The following is a 23,293-nucleotide window of genomic DNA, read 5'->3' as shown; positions in this document are numbered from 1 at the left end:
GCTATATTTTGATAAGATGAACAGGCTTGTGTATGTCTTACATGTTCCGCATACATCAGAACCTTACCTGAGCTGAGGCTTCAAGGGAAAAGGGATAGAAACTGGGTTTCTGTGTATGTGGGGAGCAACAAAACTGAAAGACTCTAAGGAACATTAGTGACATATAATGGCATTCCAGATCAGTCAAAGTAATTGATTAAATATTTCTTCTTAATTTTTGAGCACATGCAATGTACACTGTGTATACAACTTTGGGAAAAGGCAAAGACTGATCAGCAGTCAGAGGATGAGGTACTGCTGTAGTTGTTTGTGACCGTGACTAGTTTCCTGAAAAAGAAAAGCATTTCAGCATTTTTTTTTTTTGAGATTTGTCAGCACCTTACCCCAGGTACATCAAGAGCAGGTATGTCTACATTGTTGGCTGCTGTGTAGTATGAAGGTACATGCAGAGCTTATATACTGGAATTAGACTAGACTCATCAGTGCAGCCCATGACACAAGTTAATTTACACTTTCTCAAAGCGACAGGTCCCAGCAGAATAAATAAACAGTATAGAGCTGCACTGCTTAAGTACCTAACTATTTTGGGATCTCTACACTGTCCCCAAGCCCAACTTTGGAAGCACCCAAAGAAGCTGTTCACTTTGTAACACATCTGTGAACCTCCCAGGTTCCTGGGGCTGGATGCAGTCTGGGGCACTGTAGCACAAATGTTGCTGTGATGCACAGCACCCCCTCAACAGTGCAGTATTTGATACAGCTAGCATGGCAGAGGCTATTTTGGCCAGAAGCAGAAATATGTGACTCTGAAATTAAAAGTCTTTGTAGCCTGGGATGAAGAAACCTGGATGAAGCTTAAAACTGCCTGACTCACCCTTTATGTGTACCAGGACAAAAAAAAAAAAAAAAAAACAAAACAAAAAAACACCCCAAAACCACAAACAAACAAAAACCCATGGAGAAATAGAATAAATACTACTTGCATGTAAATCGCTTCAACATTTGTATAGAAAACCCCCACTGTAAAGTAAATTGAACTTTCTCTGTTTAAGCCACAGCAGGCGAACAACAACAGCACGGTTTGAAGGCTTGGACATTTGTTTCCTGCTCCAGACTCTTAGGATGTTCGGTGTCAGTGTAACTACCAGCCGCCCTCCACTCCAGCACCTAAGAAGGGGCTCGACACCAAGGGAGGCGCGGGTGACACAGCTGATACTGCTCCCGCAGGGCACCCCTCGGCCCGGGACGGGACGGGACGGGACGGGACAGGACAGGACAGGACAGGACTGCACAGCGCGACGACGCAGACACGCTGACCCAGACGGTCATGATGACCCAGTTGCCTCAGCTCCAGCCGGCCGGGGGCGGCCCTGGGGTGGCATGACTGCCGCTCGCCTCGCCCCAGAGCAAACAGCCTCCGCCGCCCCAGGCTTCCCCAGGTGCGGGGGGCGGAAGCCAGCCCGAGCCGCTGTGGCCTGGGCTCACAGGTTGGCGCTGAGCGCCCTCTCCGGGCGGGGCAGGCCCAGCGCGCAGCGGACCGGGAAGAGCAGAGCGCCCTCTCCGGCCGGGGCGAAAGGCGGCCCCGCCGCCGGAGGTGGGGTCCCAGCGCTGCCCCGGCCCCTGCCCCTGCCCCTGCGCCGGCGCCGCCTCCTCCGCCCCAGGTCGGTCCTGTCGGCCCCTCCGCTCTCTCCCGGCCGGCTTCGGCTGGGGTTCGGCGGCTGCCATTGGCTTAGCGGCCCCATCCGGGCACTCGGCGCAGCGCTGCTCCTCAGCCCGATCGTCCCAATATGGCGGAGGTGAGCGGGGAGAGCGGGTTGGGGCGTCGGAGTTCGGCAGGCTCCCCGTGGGCCGCCGCCACCGGCAGACCCCCCGCGCCCGCCTCGACATCCCCGTAAGGCGCCTCCGGGACCGCCCGGCGCCGCGGAAAGGCGTGCCGGGCTGCAGGGCGGCGGGACAGACGGTGGAGCCGCCGGCGCCGGGGCAGCGGGAGCCTGCGCGACTAGGCCGCACGGCGGGCGCCGCGCAGCGCGGGTGCCGGGTTCGCAGCCCGGGGGCGGCCGACAGGCCTGGGCCGGGCGCGGAGGGGGGCGCGACCGGTGCGGAGGGCCCTGGGGGGAGCGGGTCGGGCCGGCGGCGGCTCCGTAGCTCGGGCGATGGAGAAGAGCCCGGCGGGAGGGAGGAGGAGCAAACCCCGGGCTGGGAGCGGGGAAGAAGCGGCGGCCGGTCCGGTGCTGCGTGCCCCTGTCATGTCTCTCCTGGCCACTGCTGGAGCGATCGGTAGCGCCGGTCGGGCCGGGCTCAGCTCCTGGGGGCTTTTACCCGCGGGGAAGGAGGAGAGGACAGCGGCAGGCGGCGAGCGAGCTAGCGAAGGAGGGAAAGCAGAGGGTGAACGGGATGGACGGGCCAGCAGGGCGGGACGAAGGGGCTGGGGATGGTGGGGGGCGGCAGTGGAAGGGCGGACAGCTCTGGGGATGGAGGCGGGGAGCATGAAATGAAGACTCTTGTCTGCTGCCCGGCCGGTGGGAGCCCGTTCTCACTTTGCTCTCGCTTCTCTCCGCAGGCTTCCTTTGGGAGTTCGAGCCCAGGTTCGTCCTCGCCCACCTCCTGCTCCGGCACCCGGCCTGCAGCCCGCACGCTGCGCTCGCCTTCCTGATTCTTCCCAAATTTATCGTTTCGTACCTTTCCTAACGCTTCATCTCCACGCAATTAACCGCCTGCTAGATATATTTGAGAGAAGGAGATGTGAACTGTGAAGTCCTTCCCTTAACTCTGGTTGCAGTTAGTAATTGGCTGCTCGGAACCCAAAATGAGGACAACGTTTTGTTGCACTTTTAAGTCAGCATCTCAGTAAAGCCAGGTAGCCTAGAGAGAGACTGCTTCTCTTGTTGCTGATAACTATATGCTTGTGTAAATTTTTGACTTCTTAGTAATAACAGGATGTTCTGAATCATAGTGATAAGTAATTTTTAAGCCTTTAACTGCTCTTAAGTTTCTTTGGAATACTTTACACAAGCACACATAGTTAACATCAGCAGGGCTACTCTCAAAATAGTATTTGGGGGCTGTATTTCTGTGTAGCTGCTTTTGCATTGGTTGTTTCTCTTATAACTATTACGAAATTTATTGAACTTGTTTTTTGAATACTTGGGACTTTATTCCTGTCGTAGACTTTAGATAAAAGAGCTTTCACTTCAGTTACTCAAACATAAAATGAGTTAGAATATGGGTTAGAAACAATACTCTGGAGCACACATAGATATAAATTTGTTAAGGCATGAGTGTTTCTCTGCAGTATGATATGAACTTTCACAGTATTAAGGGAACAGCAAAAGTTTGCTTTAATTACCTGCATATTAGGAATGAGCACTTAACCTAATCGATATAAAATTAGTTAGGTGCTTTAAGACTTGGAAGCATTAGTGTATAGAACTGTCTCTTTCAAGACTGGAAGTGGTGCAAAGAGGGATACTGCTTTATTTTTTTTGGAAAGGATTGAAAATTTGTAACTGCTCCCTGCAGAACTTCCTCAGAAGTTCTTACATGGAAATAATTCTTAGTAAACTTTTTCTTAGCTGCTTGTAAGCTAAGGATTGCAACAGAGCAGTAGAATGTAAGAACCAAAAGGGAAACCAGACATGAAAGAGAAGTGCCCCAGTCTGTTTCTTTCCTCTGTAAGGAAGTTAACACTAAAGAGCAAAACAACCCTGCAATTTAGTAATTTTTATCACCACTTTGGGGTGCAGAATATTTGCATTTTTAAAACTTGTTGAATCTAATGATAACCTTTATAACAGAAAGGTTATCATTAAAATACACTTAAAATACACTTAACATATAAATGCAAGATACACCTAATAACTACTTTTTCAATGATTTAAAGTATCCTCTTAAGTAATGAAAAGGACCACAGAGCTGTCACTATGCCTTGTTAATGTGAACTACTGGAAGCATTGCTTCATTTCCAGTATATTTTCCTCAGTATTTCTTGAAACTGCTACATTTATTCTTCCTTTCTAGGTCAAGTGCTAAGAATTAGTTTTAATAAAAGCTACATATGTGATGCAAATCTGAAGCAAATCTTTACCCTTTATTTACCTTCCTACTGTGGTGAGAAGGTAATTCATAACCTAATTTACCTGTTTAGCAGTGAAAAACTATACTCATTACCATAAACATCACATGAGTAGAATCAGACTCTGTAAATCATGGTCTTGCAGCATCTGAAACCTTGACGTGTGTTTTTTACCTTAATGATGATTTCAAGGGTATTTTGAGCAACCTTTTACTCTGTAAAATACTAATTTGGGATTTTACTTTGTGAAACTTTGTTTCAGTAGTTTAGGTACTTCTTCCAAGTATCCTATACTGCAAAAGAGAAAACTGCACCTATTGCTTACAAACACAGAAAGAGGTCAGCTGAAAACAGCTGAATTTGTCAAGTAGTTAGGACTTTGTTTGAGTTACTCCATTGAGAGCTCTGACCCTGTATGTAAGAGAATTCATGCTTTTTTTTTTATGATGTAATTTCATATGTTGGTATAGAAACAAAAGGATTACTCAAATTAAGTTTTTTTGATAGTTGGCTCTTTATCGTCAGAGGATCATGACTTTGACCCATCTGCTGAAATGCTGGTACATGATTATGATGATGAGCGAACCCTTGAGGAAGAGGAAATGATGGAAGAAAGCAAAAATTTCAGCACTGAAATTGAAGATTTAGAAAAGGTAAGAGTGACTTGCTTTCTTGTAAATGTCCATACATGTCACAATTTTTCTAGTGAAAAGAACTCAGCCTGCTCCTCAGTTTGTATTGTATAAGTCAGTTTCCTGCAACATGCCTTTGCAGCTTGTTAAAAAAAAGGAAATCAGGTCTTGTTAGGATGTAGTAGTGCATCTTCACAAAAAGGCTGAACTTAGCTTAGATACTAGTGTTATAAGTTCATACTAGTGTTATATTAACTTCATACTTTTCATTTAGTAGTCCTTTCACTTTGGTAGAGGAATCACAGAAGCAGGTTTTTAGAGTCCTGTCATCTAACATCACTTCTAAGTTCATTTAGTAGTCTTTTTTGTTTTGGTAGGGGAATCATGGAAGGAAGTTTTAGAGTCCTGTCTTCCAATATCACTTCTAAGTTTTATAAGTTGTATGTAAGTTGACACTGCCCATTTTGCATACTGTTAAGTGACCAGCCAGCTGTATTTGATTCTGTTGGTCAGGTTTTGCTTTTCCGATATGCAGACAAACAGTCCTGCTTTAGGTGTGATGGATCATATTCATTTGCTATGTAAATGGCAGTTCTGTGTCTTAGCTTCATCAGTTTGGCATTTGGTGGGTGTACGAAGTGACAAACATGCTCCTTGGCTTTCCTTATTCCATTTTACCATTTTTGATGACATGTTTTTCCTGTGTAAACCTCTTGTTCATCTGTGGCAGTGCATTAAAAATTTCAAAGTATGCTGAACACCCACAAACTGATGCTGCTTGCATTACTGTTCAGTGACCCGCTTACAGTACTCGGCATAACTGCAGATTTTGGTCAACAGAGCCCCAAGGAAGTAATTTTTAGCATCAGATAAGAGGCAGTGTTTTTATAGTCTATGTAAAAAACAATTTTCTAAGTATGGAGTTGACATTCTTTATACTCCTGGTTTTTGGGGGGGAGTTTTTTGTTGGTTGGTTTGTTTTTTTTTCTGTCATGCTACCTTTACAATTAGATTTTTTTGCTAATTATGAGCTTGCAATTATAATAGCAAAGCAGGTTGGCAAGTCTGGTGGTTAAAATGGAGTTGTTACTCCACAAAATTATCTTGTGCTTCTATAATGAAGGAAGAAGAGAGAGCCACTCATCTTAAACGCTTTATTACTTTAGGTCCCGATCCTGGAAAGACTTGGACATGATTTTACGTTTACCCATTGTGAAAAGTCTTTACAGGACTAAGACCTTAGCTGACTAAAGAAAACAAGTAATTTAATCAGTGTATGAGTTCAACAAGAATTTTTTAAAGGTAATATAACTTTTAAAGGTATAAACATTGGAAAATATTTTTATTATTTTGATGGCTTGAGTCAGGTAACTTAAAAAATATTTGCTGTTTATTGTCTTATTAATTGTATTAGGGTGCAAGTATAATGATGCTTGCTAAAATCACTTGATCAGAAGCTCTTGGAAAAAACAAGTTACAAATCAAGACTTAGTCTTCTGTTACCTTCTCAGTGATCATGATAAAAGTATGTTCTGTGGGAGATGGAAAGGAGGGCTTTAAAGTTGCTAGATTGGTTTATTTTTACAGGGGTTTGCACACTTGCAGCTGTAACTGTAGGACTGAAAGCTTCAAGTTTTTCTGGCTTTCTCTCTTGTAGGGGGGTTGTTAGTGATTCTAGGTTATCCACTGTCTTGAAATATAGGCAAATCATGCTTTACAGTGTAAATTCAATAAGAGGAAGTTTTTTATATTTATTCTTTAGTTTCATGCGGTAAACAGTTTTATTCAGTAGCTTGGTGGAATTTCCCTTTATGCCAAGAGGCATGGTTATGAATAATTTCAGTCCTGTGCCTGAAAATACTTTAAATCTCTAATCAAGATTCATGGTTTCAGTTACATTTGTTTGGGTTTTTTTGTTGGTTTTGTTGTTGTTTTTTGGGTTTTTTTACTTCTTCAGAGTAATGGCTTAACCTTTTAGGTCTGAACTGTTTACAAGTATTTGGCAATGTGTTGATATGTTTGTAAATCCTCTTGTATTAGGAAGGAAACATGCCGTTGGAAGATTTACTGGCATTCTATGGCTATGAACCCACAATTCCAGTTATGGCAGGTTCCAGTGCGGATAGCTCTCCAAGTGAACTTGCAGATGAACTTCCAGATATGACTCTAGATAAAGTAAGTTAGAACTGTTTTCCCACGTATTATGGTTTAAAAGCTGAAATAGAAGTGACCTTAAAATATTTTGCACTGTCTCTTGATATTACAGATTATGTATCTTTGTTAATGTACAGTTTTACTCTGAATTAATTCTTTTTCAAGGATATTGAGGATTTTATTCTAATTCTTATTACCACACTTAAAAATGCATAGCAACTTAATTAGCACTGTTACTAAAATGAGAAATTAGAAAGTTATCGGTTGTCCTAAAACACATCCAAAGAACTTTAAATGGGTTGGATTTTTTTTTTTTTTTTTTTTAAATAGAAGTGGGTTTTTTTAATAATGTTTGCAGTGTCCAAAAATAATAATTCTGGCTTGTAACACACTTGCCAAATATCAAAACATTTGTGGATAACTTGAAAATGCATTCCTGAGTGCTTTAGAATGTGGCTTTCAAATGCGTATTGTTTGGAAAGTTCTTAACTTGGGGGAGTGCGAGAAATTCTTTTATGTGCACTGACTGAATATATTGCATTGCTGATGTAGAAAACCGAAACTTTGGGTTTAGTGATTTTGCAAGCTAACTTTGAATTCTGAGATTTTAGTCTGATTTTCTGCTATAAAGCATATGCAGTTAGTAGTTTGGATTATAAAGAATGGAGGTAATAGGCATATGTCTCTTTTTTTTTTTCCCCTCTCTCTGAGTATGATGTAACGGTGAACTCCACAGAAAGTAGGGTATAATGATGGCTCTGCACATCTGATTCTCATTAGGATTCATGATTGTGTTGAGGCTACAGAAATGTAGTCGGCTTGTTGTCTAACGCAGTTCTTCCCTTCCTACCCTCTATACAAAGGGGCTCAAACACATCTGCTAGTGGAGGAAGTGTGCTTTTTCTTTCTTAATATCCTCTTCTTTTTTTCTTTTTTTTTTTTTAACATACAGAAACAACAGTTTTTGTACGTGTTTTGGGAAGATACTGTGACCTGTAACTGTCCTCACAGCAAAAGTCTACAAAAGTGCCTGGCTGTTTTGTTTTGTTTTGTTTTTTTCCCAGAGTTTAAGGGGAAACAGCATTTTAAAGCTCTAGTTTGTCTGTGATGCAAAGAATGACAGAATTCCAAATATTTGAGTTAGTTTCCACTGGCATTTTTCATTGGAAGCAGTTGGAAAAACATCTTATGCGTGCAGAAGTTACTTCTTGTGCGTTCATTTTAATAGAAGACTAAGGGAAAATTAACCCATGTGTCCAACTCTGAAATGAATGGCTGTATTTAGTTTTAGATTTAGGAGGAGCAAACTATCATTTTAATTAAGGGAATGTGGTCTGCTAAATTTACTTACAGTAAAGCATTTTAATTGATGATACCCAGAATTTGCTGTATCTAAATGCTCACCAGTCTATACTTAATGGTCAGTCTGAGGTTTTGTGTTTTTATTTTAATGATACAGGAGGAAATTGCTAAAGACCTCTTGTCAGGTGATGATGAAGAAACACAGTCCTCTGCTGATGACTTGACACCATCAGTTACTTCACATGAAGCTACTGACTTCTTTCCTCGGCCATTAAGATGTAGGAGACCTAATTTTATAATAGTACTAAAAAAGTCTTAGCATTGTATACACCTTCTTAGCTTAAAATATCAGAATTGCAGAGTAGTGCTGACTTTACTGGAAACTGAGAAACAGTACTTTGCAGGATGTTATACATGACTGTTGTCTTTGGTATTACCTTAAAGACTTGTATTTGGTACTATGCTCAAAGCACAAGTAAAATTAATTTTTCTACAAATACAATAACTTAATGGTATTGAGGAATACCCTTAATGGTTTTCAATATGTTAGTGAATTACGTTAATATGTAACCCATTCTATTAAGTCAGTGTTTCTCTTCTAAATTATTTGCTGCTGCTTTTAAGGCAGCGACTCCTCCATGCATCCTGTGTATGTGAACAGGGATGCAGTTTCTTTATGGTTATTTCCTTTCACGCATTAAACACTTTTCCACTAGGATTTCACAGGGTGATCCAAAGTAGTTTTATATTTGACGGGGCCTATAAACCCATGACCACCAAAATTTCACTGCCCATGGAGCTATTACAGGAAAGATCTGAGAACCAATGGTTCACTTATCCAACCTGGACAAAGTAGTCCTCATTGCTGTTGCAGCTTCTTTGTTCACTGGTGTACTAGGGCAATGTGGAGGATTCTTACAGTTTTAATTTGACAAGTATCTTACGCTATTTTTGGGGTATTTCATTCCTCTAGAGAAGGGAGATAATAAAGGGGATGTTCTGCCTCAGTCATCAACAGTTGTAGCCCCTTGTATGCTGCTGATTGTATGCTAAATACAACACATTTTTATTGAAGAGAGATACAAATATATTAAAAAATATCATGCCCTTTTTTTAAATCAAGCAAAGGCCAAACTTGGCCGCCATTTAAACACTGCTTGTGAACTGTTTAATATGAGACTGAAAGTGTGGCAGCTTTATAGAAAAAATGACTAGCCCATCATCGTACAGAGGATTAAAAAACAGTTGTTGTTTTCAGATGTCATGGCTTTCTATCAGAGTGTTACTTTCTCTATTAAAACTTTTGGCTGGACATTTTAAAATCAAATTTCTGCCATTTCAGGGAGGGAGTTGTCCTTTCTGCTGTTGGCAATTTCATCTTTTTTTCTCTGTCTGTTCCTCAGACATTAAGATTACATTAAGTTTTAAGATAAACATGTCTACTATATAATATTGGCTATTTTATTAAATTTCCATCTGACATTGATGACTCTGTTTAGTTGTGATGAAGCTAAAATTGCAACCTTATCTATAAGTATGTTGTTTCTGGAGTTAGGGAATACGAAATAGCTTTAATCATACCAGAATTGTAGATTTCATTGTGCTAGGATTATACAGCTATAAAAATAGAATTACTTCAGAACCTGGTACCAAAGTGTTTCAAATTATAAAATACGAGTTCTTCTATGGATTTGAATTGCTTGGAGTGCTCTGCGGGTATTTCTTTGGGGGGTAGAGGGAGAAGGGTGGAGGCGGGGAGATTAAAGACGAATAAGCAGTCTTGCTGGATTTTGCTTATTCCATTTTGTATATCTCTCCTGTGTTTTCACTCCATGCTTAGGCAACCTTCTTTTAAATGTTTTGAGTGCCCATTTAAACTCCTGATGAAAGGGTTTAGTAGGTTATAAAGACATGCCTTCAACTTTACTTTCTTTGTGATTAACCTGAGGCTAAGTCATAGCCATGGAAGTTGTTTTTATCATACCTTTTCTGTAAGGTAGAAGCCTTTATTGAGAAAACAGATGAAGAAAAATGGTCTCATTTCCTTTTGAATTTTAGAAATAAAGTAGATTGTCTAAGATGCAGTGATGATTAAAGTTTCAGTTCTGCAGTATACAAATACCAGTACTTTCTGACTTCATGCTAGTTTCATAGAAATGTAGGTTAATAGATTCATGGTAAGTGTCTCCCAGAATAAAAGCAGGTGTTCCTTTCAAAAGTTAGTGATACCTCGTAGTTCTGTGCTCAAATTGAAAATTCTTGCTAGCTAAAACCAAACTTCTTTGTGTCTGAAGCAAACACTACGTGTGATGGAGATAAAGAATCAGATGGTGAAGATGTAGAGGCAGACAATGGTAATTCATCTGAAGATTTGAGAAAGGTAATAATTATATCTTAAAAAAAAGAAGTTAAAAAAGCCTTTACTGTGACGAAAAATGCATTGATTTGTAGTGCATATCTAAAATATTACCTTAATTCTGGAATTCTCTGTCAAATGCCAGGTTAATGGCATTTTAAATGATTCCATACACAAAATACTTAGTTAATACTTTTGTCTTTTCACTTTTGTTACATCTTCAGGAAATAATGGTTGGTTCACAGTACCAGGCTGAAATTCCACCTTATCTTGGCAAATACACTGATAATGGAAAGGGTAAGTTCTTCTCAATATTTTACTTCTTATTTTATGATTATACATAGTAGTTGATGAAAAAATGTTCTTTAAATTTATAAGATAAATTTGGTGGCTTAAAGACTCACAGATCTTAAAGAAACCCAAACCAAACGAGCAAAACCCCGAACAATAGAAAACCACACACACACACAAAAAGGCACTAAAAAAAAACTGTAATAACACAGTCACATAATTGTATCTCAGAAATTTGATTTCTTTTTCGAAACTCAGTTTTGAAAGGACATTCTCGAGAAAACATTGGAAGGTGGATTACAATGTTAGCCCTGAAATATTATTAAGAGTGTAGCAAACAGGGTTAAGAAGGAAATATTTTCATTAGAGTATTGTAATTGGACTACGAGCGTGTAATTTAGTTAACATTGAAGATCTTCAAAACAGTATTTTACTTTTTTGGGGGGGGGAGGCACAACACTGTGGGTTACAAAATAGATACAGAAAACAATGCAATAAACTAAATTTCCGTAGCATGAGTAGAAGATGTAGGTACTTCTGTCTTCTAAAAAATTCGATGTTTTAAGTGTTATATTATTCCAGTGCAAATTCAGGTTAAAAACCGCAATTGTGCTAGAGTAGAAAAAAGAAGAGTTCTATTTTGTATCTTTAGAAAACTTTACTATGAGAAAGGTAGAGTGCATACAGCTGTGGAATAGAGAAAGCAACTAATGAAAGAAATTTGCTAATGGGTGGTACAGCTGGGAAATTACAGAACAATTTGGGGGATATATTAATAAATGAAGGGCATTCTGTTTGTTTTCTGTAAATTTTCTGCAAGTTACTTGTGTTTGCACTGTAACATTTCATGGGGATATTATTCTAGTGTAGTATATAAAGTCTTTTCACCATTACCAGCTGCTTTTTTGAAGAATGATGCTTTGCAGTAGAGAAGAAGAATGTTGGGTATGGATGGAGCCGGAAGTATTGGCAAGTGAGCATCTCTTGTGTTGCTTAAGACCTAGGGAAGTCTCCTATTTTCTAAGATTCAAGCATGATGCTTATTGTTTGTGAGAAATGGAGGAGTAAGACTGGATTTATCTGGATAGTCCTTTTACTGTTTATACGTCTTGACTTCTCCTCAGCCAAGAACTAGAGAAGTGCTAGTAACCAGAGGATGACCAGGAAGGGGTTAATCTGACAACTTTCTCTGGAATGAGCTGGTGCTAGAGAGAACCATCGAGAGTCTTGTCTGCTGGCATGGCCAAGAGCAATGACGTAGCTGCAAAATGAGAGAGACAGAGGAGCTTCTCTAGAGATTATCCTTCATGGACCCCAGCTAGAAGTGCTGGGCTGTCTTGGTTGATAAAGGAGGTTGAAGATGAGCATAAGCAGTGTTCTGAAGAGGTTGGACCTGGCTGTAGGGGTGGAGGATTTTGTGAGAGCCTCTTCTGTACTCTGAAGAGCTTGTGATTGCAAACAGGGGCTTACATTTCTGCTGTATATTCCCAGCTAGCAGAATTGTGCTAGAAGGCAGTGCTGCTCATCTATAAACCTTACACTTGTAGCATGTCTGTTGAAAGTTTCCATGTTCTTAAGCCGTAAGAGAATTTTCAGAGATGTAATTTTATTCCTCACCTTACCTTAATACTATTTCTTGCAGTTTTATGAAAATTAAGAATCTTCATCTTTTCTACTGTAACAACCATTATACTTGTGTGTGTGTGAAACATTGTGTGCAATGTTAACCACATCTGTTGATCAGAGTAAAGGATTTATAGTTTAATCTAGAATTGAAACATATGCAAAGGCCAGCAAAGGTTCAGGCCACCTCTAGCGTATTTCCAGTATATTGTCTTTCAAATAAGCTGTTTTAAGAGGTGCATACTTGGTTTCAACATAATGTGAAGGAGGACTGTACATCCTGGTTGCTTGTCAAGTATGCAACATACAAGTTCTTAACAGCATTCAGTTGTTAGTGAATGGAAGAACAGATTACCACATTCAGACCTAGATTTCCATTCTCTTAAGTAATTTTTGGCAAATTCTAGTTGAAATTGACCAGTTAGCCTCTTTGGTATTTTTTTTCCTTTTTTTTTTTTTTTTACAAATAACACTTGAAATACTAAAATGATATCCTGTACTCTTTTACTGTAAACTATAGAACTATAATTTTTGAAAACAGCTGAATACAACTGTGAATGGTTTGGCTAGTTTGTTTACATGAAGATGATGAATATATACACATAATTAGACTTGAATCATGTAGCTGTCAGCAGGCTGCTCTTCTGTAGACTCCTTGTCTCAATAGTTCCATCCCTTATCCTTATGGAGCCTGAATCTCTTTGCCATGTCACACTGTTTCTTAACTGAGGCTTTTAGGGAAAAAGTGAGCTGCAATTTAAAAGTAGCATGATGATGCTTGATTTGGTTACTTTTGTGTTCCTGTTCTGTATCTTTGTGAAATAGCTTTTAATGCTATAGCCTTAAAAATGTCACATCTGGTGTTAATGGGTTTCTGTTTCAACAGCCTATGAAAATGAAGACCATTTACTTTGGAAACCTGGTGTGATCTCAGAAAGTAAAGTTAAAGAATACCTTTTTGAAACTTCCTTAAGAACAGGAAATGAAAAAATGATTGGCAGAATTCCCGAAGGACTACATACACGGGACAATGAACAAGTATGTTTTATATCTTGTTCCATTTGTGACACATTGCTTTGCAATTAACATGTGTTCTCTTTATCTGCCTTGTATTACACATGCAACAATACTCAGTTTCTTATTTTTTTTTTTAAATTAGCTGTTATTGGGATCAGGATCTTATTTGTCATTTTAAGCATGGAGTATTTGAATGTTGCCAGCGATGTGATCTGTGATGTTTCTGATTGCCATGCTGCTGACAAATCCAGCTCTTCTAATAATTGCATATAGTGTTTTACTTTTTCTTTTTTAATTAAAACTTGTCTCATTTTTTTGATGGTTTTGGTTGTTGTTTTGAAATTTTCATCATGTATAAAGATAAATCTTTTTTACATTAGATATGCTCACTGAAAAGATAGTTTTGCTGGTCTAGATTTAATATTTGCAAACTTTGACTTTTTCTAAAGACTTTTTCCATTTTATAGGCACTGCATGAACTTCTTAAAAGTAGCCATAATGTTAAAGAAGCAATTGAGAGATACTGCTCAAAAGGAAAGACATCTCAGGGTAAGAGAGAAGACCTGTGTTGTCAGAAATGTGTGTTGGGAAAAAATGGAAAAAAATAGAAAAAAAGAAAGTTGTGTGGCAAAACCTTAAGTAAGAATCAGATTGATGAGCATATCCCTTTCCATGATGTCTTTAGCACTGATTAGGTATAACCTGACTGTTGGCCAGTTGGAAGTTCCTGCTAGAGAAGTTTGTAACTTGCATAGAAGTTGAATGTTAACTCCCATGGGGTGAGATATAAACAGTCCATGACTAGAGTATGATATATACAGTAAAGTATAAACTACTACTAACAATAGCAATGATAAGGGAAGTAACAAGGGGAGGGAATATGGAATTAAAAAGGGAAGGGACAAAAACCCAATAAACACAAGTAATGTACAGTACAATTGCTCACCACCCACCAACTGATACCCAGCCCAACGCAAGCAGCAATCTAGCCCTTCTGGGTAACCGGACATGACGTGCTGTGGTATGGAACACCCCTTTGGCTAGTTTGGGTCAGGTGTCCTGTGTCTGCTTCCTCCCGGCTTCCTGTCCCCTGCCTTACTGGCAGAGCATGGGAAATGAAAGAGTCCTTTTTCAGAGTGCTTCTGAGCAGCAACTAAAACATTGGTGTGTTACCAGCATTGTTTTCAGACTAAAGCCAAAACACAGCACTGTGCCAGCTACTAGAAAGAAAATTAACTCTATCCCACGTGAAACAAGTGGTGTATCTGCAGGGACAGAGATAGGATAATCACTATTTGCATTGTCATTCATAGCCTGAAGGCAGACTGCTTTTGTAGTCTACAGCAGTAGAAAGTTCACTTAATCTTACTGGTATAGCAGTGGGCTCCCCTCTATCCTGAGGGTCTGTGCCTCCCGACCGATATGATACTCAGCATGTAATAGAGTGTGGTTCAGTGCTGGGGATAATCCCTTAGTCAAGCGCACTCCTGGTCCACAAAAGCCATAATGATCTAAAGTAATACAGTCTCCCCCAATTAAGGGGACATGCTGAAGATACTCAGTCTTGCTTTCACCAGACTTCCACACATATTTTTTGTGCAGATCGGCCAGTTGAAGGGGGTCCCACAGAGTGGTCTTTATTGTATTTCTCCACTTGCCTCCTTGAGGCCCAGCATATACTTGTTTCAGTAAAGGGCTACACTGAATTCTGATCTCTCTGTCACTATCTTCTGGCGAAATGATTAGCTAATGAGTTTCACAAGATCTGGGAATTTTACAAGATCTGAATAATCTGGGTGGCCCAGATTATCCTGAGTTCTAGTTTGTCCTCTGCCTTCATGTTTCTTTCTGTCTCCTCCCCAAGTTGTTAAAGCAGTTGGTCTATTCACAGAGGTAACAACATTTCTTGACACTTTCTTTTTTCAGCCTCATCTTGTAACGGTCTCATTTCTTCACCGCATTCCTTATGCTGATACGCAGCTACTAAATATGCTTTCAATATCTTGTGTATTATTATCACCTTCTCTTTCTCATCTTTCAGTTTCTCTCTTTCCCTCTTGTTATTTTACCTTACTTCAATTGTCCTGCTTTTCACACATCCATGTCATCTGAAAATTTCAGTGGAGGGTTATCTCTATGCCTCTGTAAGTAGTCAGTGCCATCCTGACAACTACACCAGTTTTTGTCATAGGTAAATTATTAAATGTCATTGTTACGGGATTAACTAAATTTAAATTATTAAATTATCAAGTTACAATTAAGCAATAATTGAATAATAATTAAATGATGATTTAACAATAATTTAACAATAGTCAGTAATTGGGCAGTGGTCAAACTCTACTTACTACACTTCTAATAATTAAGCTATAGGCTAATATAAATATATATCTCTAGTATATAATATACTTTCAGGCTTTAGGTAAAATACAGTTTACCTTATTACAGCTGTCAGGTGCTGGGTAAGTGGTGTCTCAGCCCTGAAGGGTCATCTTGAGAGATGTCCATTCCCTGCTGTAGTGGAGGTCATGTCTTTGCAGCCTGCTGCTGTACAGGAGAGTTCAGTGGGCTTTCAGAGGCTACAGGTACTTACAGTGTAAAGCAGACTACTCATAGTCAACCCCTCCTTTATTTTTTTGTGCAGCTGTAGCAGTTTTAGTTTTGTCTAGTCCCAGCTCAGGCTCTTGGTAAGACGTGGCCTAGACTCTTTAGCTCCTGAGAAGATGCAGCCTAGCACAGCTCTTACAGGTTTTCACAGCAGGCCTGATCTCAGGCCTTCATGTTGGTGGTGCCTGAATCGGAGCAGGGGCATCCATTGCAACAGGTTGTTTCTTCACTTTTTTTTTTCCAGCAACCACTGTTCTTTGTATCTTATGTGAGAAGGAATATTCAGACAATTTATCTCACTTATACCTTGGTGATGTTATCAAACTTCGTGTTTCGATGACAGACATTAAATAATAAATCTTTTGAATGTCCTTTGCCCTTAACGATAAAAGATCTTAGAAATCAAACTCGTCTATGAGTCTTTATAACAAAAGTTAGAGTTCAGGTAGGATATCTGTACCATAGAGAAAAGAACATAGATCTAAATAACTGAACTATTGAGTTTTTTTAACATGCATTTGGGTACTCTTCCATTAGCGACAAATGTTTTATTCTTTGTAAAAGCTTGGTGAGTTTATCATGCTACTTTTGAAATTGTCTAGAAGAGATGACAGCATGGACAGAAGAAGAATGCAGAAGCTTTGAAGACGCACTTAGGATTTATGGAAAAGATTTTCATCTTATACAGAAAAACAAGGTTAGTATTTTAGTTAAACGGAAGAATTGGTATGTGATATAATGCTGAAAATCTGTAAAAACAACACGTTTGTCAGAAGCCATGAAGAAGACTGAAATTAGAACCAGTATATTAAAACCAGCTTGGAACTTTTGTGCTGATTTTTTCTTAGATGCCATTGGAAAAACTAGGCATTCCAAGATGAGTAAATGTATCAGCTTTGAAAGTGACACATTGATGTTGCATCCATTTTTTCATTTGTGTTATAAGTTACTTTAAATGTGTGCTCACCTAGAAGTACAGTATTTCAATACTATAGCTGTGGGAGGGGAAGTTGCATCTTAACTTACTTTTGTCATGAGGAAGGTGTAGTTTACAGAAACAAGCTTTAGCTATTTGTGTTCTCAGGAAGCGTAGTCTTCCATTGGTACTCTTTTCTTGCCAGTGAAGGAGTTCTAATCTTGCTCTGGACTGCTTCTGATTGACTCCTCTGTGCCTGCAGAATAGGGATAATTTTTTTGCGGTCAAAAAGCAAGAGCTCTTTCCAGATCTTCTGTCTGTCTCCTTTATGCTTTGATACCACTTTGAAGGTTTTTTTTCTTCAGAAGTCTGGTGTTTTTGTTGTATTTCAGGTGAACTTTCTAGGGTGGTGGTTGCTATTCAGCAACAGTCCTGCTCAATACCTGGTTCAGCCCATCCTAGATAATGTTTGGGTTGTTCAGATTTTAAATGGACCTTGCCAATAGACAGCAATTCATCAGATATGCAAAGAAACAATTTAAAAATGCTTTTTCCAACATGCAGGAAAGTACATGTGTTGATGTATCTGCCAGGAGGAAGCAGGATTTGTCCTAGAAATCTGCAGTGGTTTTCTTTTCAAGTAGGTGAAATACCAGAATGTTTAGGGAAAGTTGTGGGACCCAGCTGCAAAGCAGTGTTCACTGGGAGTTCATGTACTAGGCATAAGGATATCTGTTCATTTCCTACCCTGCCTCATATGGTTGTGCCCTCACTAGCAAGGTTTACTACTTACACCCAAGGCATTTTGGGTTTCCCTCTGATGTTTCTCTAAGTTTGATGAAGCTCAAGTATAGTTTACGGCCAGACTTATCTGGATAGAGCTGTATATTACAGTTGTAAAACTTAAACTGGAGCTGTGGGCTGATCATGATGTGAAATGTTTCTGCATCTAAAAATGGATATAGTTTGTAAGAATGCAGGTAGAAGGAATTACGTTTTCTCCAAGAAACTGACTTCACATAGCTATCTGCATTTTGGGGAGACAGAGAGTTAACATAGATCAAAATGAGTTTTTTGAGTCCTTTGTACATACTCAACCAGATTACAGTTTTATTTTGTTGTTTGAATATTTATTTTTAAAACCCTCCACTTTTCCTAAAAGGCATAAGTACCCAAATCTTTTCCGCTTCACTTCTCTTAGGTCATTGATCTGCTCAGCTTTTTGCATCTTAAAAGTTTAAAAAAATTGTTATATGTATTTATTTATATATATATATGCTTCAGATGTAGATACAGTTTCAGTCTAGTTTTTAAAAAGTTAGTAATGTGTACAGTAGAACACATGTAATACTATGCAATGCTATTAATCTGTTTGAAGTCTCCTGATTTAATTAGTTTGTTCCAGATACTAGAACAATAAAACTAATGATATTGCAGGAATGGGAATGGGGGAGATGTCAAAACGTCAGTCTTCATGTTAATCTTGTCAATTCTTCCTGCCTTCTTTTAGGTAAGAACCAGAACAGTTGCTGAGTGTGTGGCTTTCTATTACATGTGGAAGAAGTCAGAACGTTATGACTACTTTGCTCAGCAAACAAGATTTGGAAAGAAGAAATATAACCATCATCCAGGAGTTACGTAAGTAAAACATTCTTGGAATGTGTTTTCTGTTACAAATCATGAATGCGGAATATTTTTTTCCCTTCTGCTATTGCAGTGTAATGCTGCAGCGGCTACGGCAGCTGAAATTAAACCCATCATAATTTTTAGGCTTTGTTGTCTTATTAAGTAATAACATTATGGATGCAAATTTATTTTAGGGACTACATGGATCGTTTGGTAGATGAAGCAGAAGCCCTTGGTGGAGCTGTGCATTCTTCAGCCTTAACATCTAATAGTCGAACAGAAACCATTCCCGATCAACAACTGAGCATTCTGAACTCTATCACTGCCAATGAGTTGACAGGTAAATCAAGAAAAAAAGAAAACTTTTTGTTGTAACTGTGCAAACAGCTATTTCATCTGCATTTGTGTTCATCTTCTCTTCAGCATTGACGAACAGTGTAGCTACAGTCTGCCATACTTCAGATGTGAACTGCCTGGATGATGCCTTTCCTCCTATGGACAGCTTACCCCGAGCACCAGTTAATCATGTGCCTGTTGGAACAGAAGAATTGCTCAGCTTGCCTAGCAATGGTGAAAGTGATTGTTTTAATTTATTTGAGACTGGCTTTTATCATTCAGAGCTAAACCCAGTGAACGTGTGCAGTGAGGAGACAGAAAGGCCTGCAAAGAGATTGAAAATGGGGATTCCTGTCCCAGAATCTTTCATGAATGATGTCTCTGTAAATAACCTCGGTGTAGACTTGGAGAACCACACACATCATATTACCAGTGCCAAAATGGCTGTTTCAGTGGCTGACTTCAGCAGTCTATCTGCAAATGAAACAAATGGTTTTATCAGTACCCATGCTCTTCACCAACATGCTGCCCTTCACTCAGAATGACTGTGGAAAACTAAACAAACAGTGGGTACTTTATGCAGTAGTAAACTTGATGGGAGCTATCAGGTTTGCTTAGTCTTTCACTGGAAGTTTGAACTTTGACATCAGTGATGTCTTTGTATGTATAGAACTATATCTTGATTTATCAAGAGTAATTTCTTTTTTCAGTCCATAAATGTGGAAATGTCATAGGATGTTAGGCGGAGTTTGGGACTCGGAGAACTCTGTGGTGCAGCTTTAAGCTCTGCTTCCATTTTTTTTTTTAAAGCCTGTAGACGGAGGCCACCATTTCAAAACCAGCACAGAAGTTCTGACTGGATTGGAGTGGCTTTTTAGTCTAAGTTACTTTTGCTGTGACGGATGCAGTGGAATAACAATGTTTACAGGTACCAATCCTGATCCCTGCTCAATGTAGCATTTTTTTTTTTCTCACAAAGGCAGGGATGGGTTTCTTTAATTTAAACTGCACAAACATACACGGATGTTTTTTAAATGGAACCTTCTCTCATGTGATACTAAACTAGAGCACTTCAGTTTACAAAACAGCAAGTTCATCTTGGTGAAAGCTAGCACAAGGGACTTAACATGGGTAAAGTGTGAAGACCTACACTTCAATCCTGTTGCAAAAAACTACAGGCCATGGCTACCTTACACAGAAGTAATAATGCTGCCATAACTGTCTGTGTACTTTAAAATTGGCTGAAACAGATGCTATTTAGGCTATATTGTGTTTCAGTGGGTTTTGTCCACAACCTTGGAGAATAATGTGATCATGTACCTAAGACAGCTGTTGGTGTATAAAGCTATAGTCCTCACAGCTTGGGATTTACCACTAAACAAACAGTCTGCATTTGGAAGACATCTTAAATTGTTTGGAGCACTGCAGTTCAAAGTGTTAGTTTTGAGGGACTGTCTAGTTTAGATAGGAATAGTAGAACCTTGAAGTATGTATTTTAAAGTTTTTCTTTAGTATGGATTGCATTTATTTGTTTAGAAAAGTCATTGGCTTAAAAATGGCACTTCGCTTCATTGCTCAGATAGGAAAAGTTAAGTAAAAACGTCTCTCAGCAGCTACTTAACTTCCATAAATTTTTTATTTTGAACATTGAGTGCAATTTAGCCATCCAGGAAGTTTGTCTGGCTAACGCTTGTTCTAATTCCTGCAGGGAAGTCAAACCAAACATAGGACTGGATTGCAACATGTTGTAGCACAGAACTTACAGGGTTTTCCAATTAGAATCTGAACCTCACTTAAATAGAATAACCCCTTTTCCTCCGTACTTTTTCTTTGCACTGTTTGTATTACAGATTTAATTGCCACTGATTTGTTTTCATTATTCAAGTGATTAAGTTTGTGTTGTTGATATTTGTAGTGGTTGCTTCAAGGTTATGCTGAGTAATTAGAAACTAGTGACTTAAATATTTGAAAGGGAAGAGGGTATTTATTATGCATACTGTGAACTGCATTGACATCCTGAGTTTGGGATGCAGCATGTGGAGTTCTCTTTACGGCATTGTAATGAAGATTGCTTTGAAGTGTTCATGCAATAGCACATTTACCATATTAAAAACAAATTAGTTTAGCACAGTGGACAAAAGTAGAGAAGATTCTGTAATCAGTTCTTAACTTACACATCTGAAATAGGTAACTTTAGTTAAGTACACAGTAAATAACGGGTAGCCTTGGCCCTGTGTTGTACTCTTGACATTTTTAGCCAAGTTGTCAGCTTCTTGCTGCATTTTGTGCTGAACTTTGTACCTGGTTTCTTTTCTTTATGAATCAGCACATTTTATGTAATTTTGTAAAATACTGGCCATGATCTTCCATTGTTATACATTCAAGTTTATCTATGGGTTTACAGTGAGTGGCTGGTCTGTACAGAAATCATTATACAAAGATGACTGAATGCTTATACCAGTTGCACTTAAATGAACATGCCCATTCTCATTAGCTGATGCAGTAATATATTCAGTTTATCTATGCATTGCTGGGCTCTTAATGTAGACAGAGGCTTGTCTAAGGTTTGGGTTGTCAGCAAGTTGAATGGACACTTTAGTTATTTAATAAAGACTTTTGACCAAAATTCAGAAGATGATATGAGAGAAAAATGAATTCCGGCTAGTCTAGTAGATTTTTAAATGCTGATCATATTTAGCCTGTTGGCTAGCTAGCTGGTGTCGTTTACTTTTAATTCCTTGTTAAAATGAGGCAATAATTTGCAAGATTTTGTAAATATGTAAATTCTTCATATCTTTTTAGATATCTATTTCAATATTTTCTGACTACTTCCATGTATAGTAACATTTTTGTGCATGCTTGATGTGACATTCATAAATTTGTACCACTATGACTTTATCCATGTAAAATAACTATTTATTGAAATTTTCTTTTAAAAGCTGGACTTACTTATTTTTCTCTCAGTTTAAACATTTAAATGGAGAACTTGTTACTGTTTATTAAAAGAATTGTGTTTCGAAAGTCAGCATGAATATAACTAAATTGCAACCATACGAAGAAATTACATTGCCTTGGTCCCTAGATGGTGAAGCACAATTCTTATAACAAACTGTGATGAATTCTTTGTCCTTTGACACTCTGTTCTTCCTACAGACAAACCAAAAAATGCATAAGGGGCAATTGCAGTGTTGGTAGATGTATCCTTTTTATGTACAGGGAACCTGAAGAGAGTAGCTGATTCATTTAGAAGTGTAACTGGTGCTGTGATTATAGCAATACTTTTGCTTTGATAAGTCATACGTCTCCTCATAATAGGTTTTTAAATGTTTAGTTTTCCTCTTGTCATGGTCAAGCCGCTGAATTTACTTGAAGGATGTACAATACTGTTAGAAGAATACTAAATTGTGTACGATTAGGTCAATGAAGTGTGCAATTGTTTCCTGTTTTTAATTTTTTAAAACTGAGGGTCAAAAACATAGGAAAACTTCAGATCAAGTAGAACATAGCGATACTACTTAATTTAACCAAAGTCTATAGTGAGCGTTTCAACTTTGAATGTAAACTAATGGATAAACTGACCAACAGGGACACTATTTGCCCAGCATTACAAGCACATTGTCTACAGACAGGGAAACTAAATACAGTAATTTATAAAGTAATGACAAGGTTACTATTTTTTTTATTTCTATTTTTCATTGAAGGAGGAAGATGCTAGCAGTTGTAAAATACAGTAGGAATGGTTAAAGCCCTCCTGATAAAACAGAGATTCTAGTTATTCGCAGTTCAAAGTACATACCCTGTGCGTAACAACAAGTCTAGTGACAATCGGAACATGTTTTAGTATCAGATGTTCAAGAGGAAGTCGCTATTGTTGCATTGGTTTTAATATTTGTACATAAACACTGATTTTTTTGAGCCTTATTTTGTATTTGTTGTACTTTAATACCTGGTGTACAGTTCCAGAAATAAATGTCTGGAAACCTTTCTTTGCTTGTGAAACTTTTCATGCATCTGCACTGTATTTGCTACCTGATTTTCAGAGATAGTTAGCAGTAACTCTGAATGCACTTTAAGAACTCTAGGTACCACTAAAGTGCACGCTGCCACGCTACCCAGTGTACATAGAGTGAAAAATGCAGTGCAGGTAAAACGGTAAGTAATGATTTCCCTCAGATGTGAAAACGTCGTGGCTTAAGTATAGCAAAATCATAGATGGGACTTGAACATCTTAGAGTAACACATCCCAGCCCTGTAACCCAGCATTCAGAGTGCATGGTGAGCCAATGGGGGACCTGCATTCTTGTTCTCTAGGGTAAGAAAACTTGCCCAAATCCTTAAGTCTGCATCAGGCTGGATTACAGGTG

At 38.9% G+C, this 23,293-nt stretch overlaps 1 protein-coding gene across 11 annotated transcripts; it reads left to right on the top strand.

Moving 5' to 3' along the window:
• The first annotated feature begins 1,628 nt into the window (after nt 1-1,628).
• MIER3 (MIER family member 3) lies at nt 1,629-22,914 on the top strand. 11 transcript variants are annotated; one of them, XM_057402666.1, is made up of 13 exons: nt 1,629-1,796; nt 2,561-2,585; nt 4,598-4,725; nt 6,745-6,879; nt 8,318-8,438; nt 10,455-10,540; nt 10,741-10,813; nt 13,317-13,468; nt 13,915-13,996; nt 16,654-16,748; nt 18,478-18,605; nt 18,788-18,933; nt 19,017-22,914. In XM_057402666.1, exons 1-13 carry the CDS (start codon nt 1,788-1,790, stop codon nt 19,472-19,474), a joined length of 1,638 nt encoding a protein of 545 aa, XP_057258649.1. In that variant the 5' UTR covers nt 1,629-1,787; the 3' UTR covers nt 19,475-22,914. The 11 variants fall into 11 exon arrangements, with proteins under 11 accessions (XP_057258649.1, XP_057258648.1, XP_057258651.1 ...); XM_057402665.1 differs by having other exon boundaries at nt 4,580-4,725; XM_057402668.1 differs by having other exon boundaries at nt 1,630-1,796; nt 2,561-2,857; nt 4,580-4,725.
• The last annotated feature ends 379 nt before the right edge of the window (nt 22,915-23,293 follow it).

The sequence above is a fragment of the Pezoporus wallicus genome, unplaced genomic scaffold (assembly GCF_028554395.1).
Source record: "Pezoporus wallicus isolate ANWC-B61680 ecotype Strahan unplaced genomic scaffold, APGP_CSIRO_Pwel_v1 contig_2870, whole genome shotgun sequence".
Classification (NCBI taxonomy): domain Eukaryota; kingdom Metazoa; phylum Chordata; class Aves; order Psittaciformes; family Psittacidae; genus Pezoporus; species Pezoporus wallicus.
This window is presented reverse-complemented; position numbering and strand designations above follow the sequence as displayed.